The 9,527-nt window shown below is 38.6% G+C and overlaps 1 protein-coding gene across 3 annotated transcripts in view; it reads right to left on the bottom strand.

The window, feature by feature from the left end:
* Positions 1-7,252: 7,252 nt before the first annotated feature.
* The window catches only part of BEGAIN (brain enriched guanylate kinase associated), a 114,164-nt gene continuing 111,889 nt past the window's right edge, over positions 7,253-9,527 (bottom strand). For all 3 annotated transcript variants that reach the window (XM_040559293.1, XM_040559294.1, XM_040559295.1), the window contains one exon: positions 7,253-9,324. In XM_040559293.1, coding sequence (XP_040415227.1) covers positions 7,990-9,324 — 1,335 coding nt within the window. In that variant the 3' untranslated portion in view covers positions 7,253-7,989. The remainder of the gene's footprint in view (positions 9,325-9,527) is intronic.

Raw genomic sequence — 9,527 nt, 5'->3', positions numbered from 1 at the left:
TAACATCTTAGAAATGATTTGGCATTTTAATAGTTTTGATGTAAGGATTAATATTTGCATTTTCCTTCTTCCAGTTTCAGGTCTAGTCTTCATCACCTTCAGACTACTGTGGGCTCTGAAAGCGCAGGTAAGGGGGGTGAATCAGAAACTATGATTTAGTTCTTGTGCTAAGACTGCGCTTGAGAAATCAAGCTTTCATTCTTTATTTCCCAATTAATAACAAAACCAGTAGAAATTAGGCCAAGATCAAAATCAAATTAAACTGAAATAGTTACCTCCCAAGAATCTTGCTGGGATTAGCCATCTCATCCTACTGTAAGTCTCTGGGCTTTGGGGATAGGAGCATTTCCCTAAACTTTGGAAGATAAAGACTGTGAGGTGCTGAAGGCCCATTGAAGTAAATTGTCAAATTACAGTCAAGTGAACCATAACCCCTGAATTTATCTGCCTGACAGAAATAATCCCGCTAGAGTCAGTGCTCATTTCTCAGTTAGAAGTGCTGCTGCTGCTGTCTGCATCTCACCAGGCCAGTGGCACAGTAAGATCCCCCCAGTGAGAGGTTGCATGCTGTCTCTTTATTCAGTACAAGGCTTCCTCCTCATACCATGCTGCACAACTGGTGTCCAGAATAAGAGGTTTTCTACTGTAGGAATGAAGCTAAGTGAGGGCTTGACTGGGAGCCCACTGAAATTCATAACCCATACGTACTGAAAATACTTTTTATTCCTCCTGATCTGTTTTGGTGTGTCACATGTGAAGAACTGAAATGGGAAAGGATGCTGACTGGCACTGATAGTACAAATGCAATTAATCTGGGTCTTCACTTCTTCTAAATCACAGAGCTGTCATTGCTCAGCTTGGTATAGTAAATATTGCTGTGGCTCATGTGTGAGCTCTGATTCAGAAATTATGATGAAAAAATCTAGATGGGTGGATAAATTTAAATATGAATTCATTAGAGCTGACTTCAAAAATATGAATTTGTCTGAAGAATCACAAAGTATTAATGTATATATGTCTGTGTTGAGCATGCTGCTGAGAAGGTATTTAACTCCCATCAGGAATCTTTTTCAGTGATTGTATCTTGTATCAATTACAGTTTTGGCCCTTGCAGACAAAGACATTCTCCCTACTCTGGGATGTAATAATTTTCTGCAGGGATAGTCTCTCCTCTTGGGGGCAGGAGGGACCTTGTCAATTCCCACAGGTATAGGGTGTGAGTCCACAGGCAGCTCTGAGAAGCTCTCATCTGGCAGAAAGCAGAGTGCATTTCTCTGCAGCATGAGTTCTGCAGAAGCCTGCAGAACCCCAGATCAGGGTGCTCTAAATAGCAGCTTTCCACAACCTGCAAGGAGGTTATCATGGTACAAATTACATGGTTCTTCACAGTGGTGCCTTAAACACCAAACTGGTGTCCAACCAGACATTTTGGGGTAAAAAGCTGTCCAGAGATGACTGAGGGTTGATCACTGTCTGAGCCTACTGCCCACTTCTGTTGCAGATTGTCACTTTATTCAGGGATCTCACTGGATCTCTGACCTGTATTGTTAGCTGAAATTTAACTCAATCTTTTCAAGGCTTTAGGAAACGTTGTCCCAGTGTTACATGGCAGTAAATGTGACATTAGGATCCTGTTTCCCTTGTGATTCCTAGGAAAGGCAGAATCCTTATCTGTTCTTTCCTACTAATCAGGAGCTTGTAGTAGTTGGCTTTGTGTGTATTTGGGGATACTTTATAGGAGAAGTTGCTGTAAAATAGGAGTTCATAAAAAAAAAAATTAAATTTTAACTATTTTGGAGCAAGTTGAAGCTCAACATCAGTGTATTTTCCATTCTGCAATTTGTCATGAAAATGATTAGTAGCTATTCATTGGAGACAACATATATACGTTTAACTACCATTGTAAAGGATTATGGTATGTGGCTCATATTAGGCAAATTCTCATGGCATGTAGTAGATCTACAGATAATGGTATATCCTCTCCAATCACATAATTTCAGCAGAGAACTGAAGTGCACACTGAAATAATCCTGAGGTTAAGTTTCTCCTTGAACATTTATTAATTCATTTAGAAAGCAAATCTAGAGGAATTAGAATAGACTGAGAAGTGATAAATATGGCTTTGTAAGGTAGACAGCTCTGAGATCTGAAGGTTATAAAAGGTCCTACAATGAAAGTGGAGAAGAATTGTGATAGAAACTTTCTCAAGAAGGAGAAGAAAAAAAAAAGACATTTTTCTGCAGAGAGAAAACACTAAATGAGCAAGTGAGAAGGGCAAGACTGAACCTCACTGGAAGCGCATCCACTGCACAAGCAGCAAAGCTCTTTATTGCATGAGAATTCAAGTTATTCTGTTTAGCTTCAGCTGAACAACAACACACAGTGACTAAGAACAGCTTTGGTAATACAGTCACAGGAAAATACAAAGAGAAAACAACTGCAGAGGGGAGCTGGAATGAGTGACAGGCTATTAAGAATGACTGAATTACTAAAGTTGTTTTATAACAATGAGGTTTTTAAAGAAGACATGGAGGAATGATTAGGAAAACAATGAAAATCTTCTGATAGTGTTGATATAACGCCATGCAGACAGGAATATATCAAGATTTAATGAATGCAGATCAACCTGTCTGGCTCATGGTCACCATTACACTGAGGACTGTTAGACCCTGGGTACTTTTGAAACTGTCTTAGTCCTTTTCTAAAAAGTTATGTAGATCTTTAAGGCTAGAAATTAAATCGCAATATGGGAATAGCAGGCTAAGAAAACTTGGTACTAAGGAGCCTCAGATCTATTGACTTCAGGAGGGACGCTGGAGTCTGACAAACCTGCAAGTGAAACTGTAAAACTTGAGAACATAGGAATTGAAACCAGCATTGCTCACCAGCGGTAGAAGAAGGATAATACAAATCAACTCCACAGAGTTTGAGTCCATCTTTAAACCGAAAGCTTTTTGAGAACATCCGTCATGTTACTATGTAAGTGCTGAAGAAACCACACCAGACACAATAGGGAAGTACATGAAAAATCCTTGCCTTTCAAATGCACTGATTTCCAGGAGACAAGCTCCCACTCCAGAAACATGGCCAGGCATTCTTTGCATCAAAATGCAAACTTGCAATTTGATTATATGAAAATACATTTCATTTGAGTGAGGCTTTGCTTGTGGATATCTCGGACCAACTGCCTATTTCAGTGCCAGGAACAGAATGCATGCAGTCACTCTCATCTGCATAGTCCCCTCCTTTCCTTCCACTGTCTTGGCATTACCAAATATTCAACCCAACTTAGTGTTCATATTAAAATGCTCTGGTGTTCAGCAGCAGAAAAGTGAAGAGGATGTTTCTTGAAAAGAACTAGGAACAGAGTCCTGAAGGGAGTGTCTTCCAAAGAAAAAGTGAGTGGACTGCATCTGCACAATTTAAGCAGTATTTAAGGAGAGGTATCACAGCAGTCTCTAAGAATTACAAGCCTGTAAACATGAATGGGGGAGAAGCATTTTATAAGAAACTCCAAAGTCTTTAAATTAGTACATTAAAATTAAAGGGAAATTAATCTAAGTAGCTGTCTAATCATGCTCTGTGATAGATTTTGGAGTGGATATTCTTTTTAATTAAAAGTGCTGGAAGGAGAAAGGATTAACTTGATAAATTTTCTAGTTAGGAAGCAGAAGTTAGAAACTGTCGAATTGAAAACTACCTAGTTTGGTGTTTGCATGGCTTAAACTTAAAAATTTCATCTATTTGTAGACTTCTAAAAAGTTTGAAAGGAAGTGATATGTGTTATTCAAATTTATTGAGACTTTGATTTTTTAAGTTCTAATTTGTGAGAAAAATATTTTCATATCTTAAAAATGTATTTGCTCTTCATGATTTCATAATACTTCTGCAACATTTTTCCTAGTGAATTGTATGCTATTTCCCAGGTATCTTTTTGTATTCTTGTCTGTTTTGATATGTGATTTGGTATGCCTCGCTCTGATCTTTCAGCCTTTGTTGTTTTTCTGTGATCAATGTTCTGTGTCATGTACACTTTGGTTTCACTTTTCATTCATTAATATGACATTTCTCATCTTCTGCTTCACTGCACTGTCAAGAACTTGTCACATATTTTCTTCACCCTTTCTGTTCTTACTCATGGCAAATGCAATAGTTGATCAAAGCAAAAATCCTGTTTTAGGTACCTACAAACCCTGCATATAGAATTCGACTACTTTGGTCATCACTTGGAAAAGTGAGGTTTTGTGGCAACATGGAGACACCCTGGCAGTTTTATAATGTTTGAGAGGAAGTCAGGCTTTTATGTCCTTGGGAAAAGCTATTTCAAGGCAAATTCTCAGACGCTGGAATTGGGTCTGAGGCACTTGTCTTTGACTGAAGGTCTCTTGTTTTGTATTTCTGGAGTCACTTGTCATTAAGTGAACGTCACTTAACACTCTCTGATCACTTAATGATGAAAGTGAAGTTCATCAAACCACACCTGCTTGAATGAAAAATGGAAGTAAGATGTTCTGAGAACAATGGTTTAGATGTTGCTCTCCATTGTAAATGTCCTGCAGAAGGTAAGTGCTCTGAGAAGCACTGTGGCAGTCAGCTCTATTTCACTTGGACCAAAGAAAATCTTCTCCTTCTGAACAAGATGTTGTTGATTTGCTCTCCCACCCTCTACTTTTTTTAACCAAGCTGTCTCCTAAAACTTCAGTGACTGTTAAAACCGTACCTGGACCAAGTACTTTTTCTGGTGGTACAAGAACCCTCCTAAAGCCACAAGGCACCATGGTGAGTGGAGAACTTTGTCTGGGGAGTCCAAGAAAATTCAGTAGCTAGTCTAAAATATCTTCAACTATATATTCCTGAAATCAAAGTCATAACAGGATTATTGGATGACTTTCTCTCAGTGTGAAAACTGAAGGTAAGCAAAAAAATAAAGCACTACTACCACAAAGAAAGTTGAAATCAACTGTGAAAACACCTTCCTAGCCTTAAACCTCAGGTCTCTGTGGTAGTCTCAAGAAATCAAAACAATGTATGAAAAAAAGGAGAAAATCTCTTATTATAATCTTTCAAAATTTCTTGTACAGAAAAGAAAAGAAAACAAATCTTGGCTAAACCAGTAAAGCTGAGAAAAATTGTGTGATTTATTAATTTTTTCTTATGTTCATAGAAAATATGCAAACTTACTGACAGTTTTTCTGATTAAAGAGATTTTTTTTTTAAATCAATATATTAAAGTTGAATAACTTTTCTAGATATTTTGATCAATTCAGTTGAAATTCTTTGCAGGGTTACATACTGTTCTGTAATGAAATTCAATACAGAAAAATGTTAAAGGGTTATAGGCTATTTTACAAAAAAAGCCCAGTACTAATTGGCTGAAAAGTCAGGTTTCAATCTCCATATTCAATCTCCAAAAACTGAAAGAGTCAAGTGAAGCATAGAAGAATACTTTGAAACTTCAGTAGAAGGAAAGAACATAATACAACAGGATATTAAATAATCAGATCTGTAATAGCTAAAAGAAACTTAATTTTGTATAATTGCCAAAATAGCAGTTTTGTGTCAAATAATGGATGATATCATAATAGGATTGCTCTGATACTGTGTTCTAGTTCATAAATATCAGGATTTATTGTTCCATAGTGTATATATTTTAAGGTGATATAAAACTTAATTTTCACCTCTTGCATACAAATCTTTGTATTCATTGACAAAAGAAGTAAATATCTCGTTGTAGACTGCCTACATTTTATGTGCCCGAATAAGTCAACAGTAAGATTTTTTTTTTCTTGTCTGTTTTCTCTCAGTGAGGAAGGGGGAGATAGATAGCAGATTTTCTGGATCTCCGAGTCTGTTTTGTGCAGGTCAGATTCTGCCATAGAACCAGTTTGCCTTTGGAAACTTTTTTTTTCCTTTTTTCTTTCTAGTGGGCTTGGTGGAATTGTTTGTGACACAGCCTCCCACTAGCTGTACGTGTAGGAGCATAAAAGCACAAGGTGCATAATAGTTTTTGTACTGAAGTAAGGCTCACTTTAACCTTCTGTTGTGGCTTACCTGTGTGATATTATTAGCTACCATTGTTCTCCTCAGTGCTAGTACAGCTCTCTGAGGAACTGTAGGGATGTAATGCCAGATCTTCAAAACAGCACAGCAAGTACTTGCATGCATTAATAATCGTCAAATTTTTATATTATCCAAGAAGAATGTGAAGAACAGTATGAAAAGCAGTGGGAATTATTGATGCCAAATGCATTGAATGTGTGGCTTCACAATTTAAGATACTTATGTGGAAAGTAAGCAGTTCTATAGCCCTGGTTCACATTAACTTGCCAAGTGACAATTTTCAGTCATTCAGTAGAAAATATATATTTTTTGAATACGTAATGAATGATAGGTCATTATTTTAGCTTTATAGGAACTATTTTAGATTTCCACAGTGATCTCACTGATTTACTACCACATATTGTGCTAAGGAAGGTCTTTCCCTATATATGAGCCTGTCAGAGACTGTATTTCAAGTACAGAATGAACATGACATAAAAGAATGATTTAGTATTTACTGCTGTATTCTGCCTGTTAACAAGAAGCAATACTCAAGCCAGGAAGGAAATCCACAGGATTTTCCCTTCTCTCTGTTTTTCTCCTCTTTTGCTCTCTTCCTTCTGCTCCTGTCCAAGTTGTACGCTTTGGATGGAATGATGAGAAACAGAAAACACTTGGAGGAGGAAGTGCAAAAACTACAGGTTAAACTAAACTAAATGCAAAAACTACAGGTTAAACTATGGCTTCTCAGTGCCAGGGGTGAAACTGCCATAGGCTACCGAAGACCAGCTTTTCCTTACATCTTAGAAAAATATCTGTGAAATACATATGTGAAAGTACAATTTTTGAAGATCCATAAAGACCTGAAGGGCTGTGTCAAGTACATGTGTAATGGAGGAAGAGCTTATGTCACAAGTTTTCAAGTAGATTTCAAGTTTCTTTTCAGTGCGAAGACCCTTTCCTAGTGAATTTAAAGTTGTTGATTAATGGTTTATTTCCTTGTTTTCCTTTCACAGGCTGATGAGAACCAGTCCTTCCACTCCCTCAGGCCACAGGATGAGAACTGCTGCTCCGTGGTTTATACAGACTCCTTTGGAAAACAATCTAAAACAGTAGCTTTACTCAATAACTTTTGCTGCACTGATACTACCCAGAGCAATCCCGTGTTCTATTGTCCAAAGCATGTTTTAATGAAGGAAAAAAAACCATAAAATATCTCCACTGGTGTCTTTTATTAAGTAATGCAAAATACAGTATTAATTATGACACTGCATGCATTTTAGACAATATAAATGCAAGCCTACAGAAAATGTGACAAAGAAACCCTCAATTACTTTTGAGGTAGTATACAAGGAAAAATAGGAAAGCAGAAACACAGTGGATTAAAAGAACAAAATATTGGTATCACTTTGTGCATACATTAGTCACTCATAAATACATTTGTATGAAATAACTTAAGATACAATTCCATTCTTTTTAAAAAATATACTTCTTCAAATTCACGATTCTTGTTAGTTTTGTTTTCATATGACATTTTATGATATTTTATCAGGTGGATTTGTTTTTTTTTTGTCACTGGCGTCATGATTGTACCCTTTTCCTCCAAGAGTTTAGGCACAGATGGCCTCATGCACAAAAATAAATAAGAAACCTGCTTGAAGGGAAAAGAATCCTGTTCAAATAGCTTAGGATAATATAATAAATACCATTTTGTTTATAAAAATATTTCAGGTTTATAAAAGAGGGGAGGGGATGATCTCCCATGTGGAAAGGATGTTAAGTGAAAAGTGCTGTATAACATTTTTGGAGAGATTTTGTTTTAAACATATAGTACCATTATGAATATATATTTTATAATAATCCTGTTTCTGAGAACCTTATGTTCACTAGAAGTATCAAACGCTGTTTGCTTCCTTTTGTGTGTTGTCTTATTGCAGTTCTGGAAGATGCCTAGTTCAGAAGGGTTCCATATAGTTGTGCTTTTGTAAGGCTGTCCTTCCGACTCAAGCCAGTACTTCCAGTCCGTTGAAACTGCTGCTGTTTGCTGTGAATACCCGAATGGCTTCCTTGCTCCATGGAAGACTGGTGGATTTCTGAAGCCTCCATCGAACTCTGATTGAGGGACTCTGCCGAGCTGTTGGGGCTCACGTCCACGTATTCTCTTTTCAACACTGGGCTATTTTCAATGTTTTTGCTACTGCATAACTGGACGGTGATCCTTTCATTTTTTTGGTCTCTTGATTCTTTTGTTTTGTAGGTGGGCAACTTGTCCTGCTTACAGCTAGTGCTGATGTCAATGTTCAGGCCACTGTCTGTTCTCAGGAAGCAAGAATCCACAAGTCTGCTTTGGCAGATATCATCTCCCTCTGAGCAGCTATCTGCTTTGTAGCTGGCATAGATGGGGCTTGTTCGACTGTCTCCCTTTTTAATTGGGCTGCTGTAGTACTGCTCTGAAAAACTGCAGGGCGATAGCCTGCCAGTGTTCCTGTAAGAGTATGCACCAATGTCCTCCACGCTCAATTGCCTCCATCGCCCAGGCAAGTCTTCTTCTGAAAGGTGGGTGCTCATTTTCTGATTCGCTAAAGCCTGCTGTGGTGTCATGGCTGAGAAATGAAAGGGTTCGTTTGCATAAGGAGGCAGAGTCCTAGTGAAAGTGGGCGAGTTCTCGTTGTCGTCAGCAAGCTCCATGTGCTGTGCAGGCTTGGACTTGGCAAACCTGGGGCTTCCCTGATGCTCGTAACCTGCAGGTTCGTCTCGGTTGCTCATGTAGATTGCTTGCTGAGAGGCTGTCATTGTGTTGGCTTGGGCGTTCTCCTTCTCCTCAGATGTGACACTGAAGCTGGAATAGGAGCTGGAGGTTGGCAAAGAGGTAATATACTCTGGGAAGGCTTCGTGAGAGAAGCTGGAATGGAAACCATCTTCTTCGACAGTACTGTCCGTGGAGTTTTGGGACCGCAGGAACCCCACGTCTTTCACTTGCGTGTCCACACTCTGCCTCCTCTCCCTCCTCCTCTCCTCAGGGCAGTAAAGGGCAGTGTCACTGCAATAGATGTCTGACTTGTACTGGGGCCTTTGCCCAAGTTTTCCAGCAGAGTCCTGAAATTCCCTTGTAGAGGGGCTTGACAAGTGTGAAGACAAGCTGTTTGGGTCTGGTTTTTCCAGTACTTTGGCAATGACGCAAGTGGGTATGGTGTCCGCGTAAGATGTGTGGCACAAGGGGACAGAAAGGCTGCACCCATGTTTTTCCAGATGGATGCTGACTCTTTCCTGAAAGTCAGATGGCAACTGCAATACAAAGAGATGGCAGAGGGAGGGGATAGGAGAAAAAGGTGCTTATCAGTTCTGGTGTCTCCTTGGGCTTATGCAACATTGATAGAGGAGTGCAGTTTATGACATTACATAGCTCACCATATACAGCTCTTTGACTAATGTGATGGCCACAATCTCTGTGCATTTCTGAAAACAAATGTAATCAAATTAATTTTATT

The sequence above is a fragment of the Cygnus olor genome, chromosome 5 (assembly GCF_009769625.2).
Source record: "Cygnus olor isolate bCygOlo1 chromosome 5, bCygOlo1.pri.v2, whole genome shotgun sequence".
Taxonomy (NCBI): Eukaryota; Metazoa; Chordata; class Aves; order Anseriformes; family Anatidae; genus Cygnus; species Cygnus olor.
Note: the sequence above shows the minus strand (reverse complement) of the source record. Positions and strands in the feature narration are given on the sequence as shown.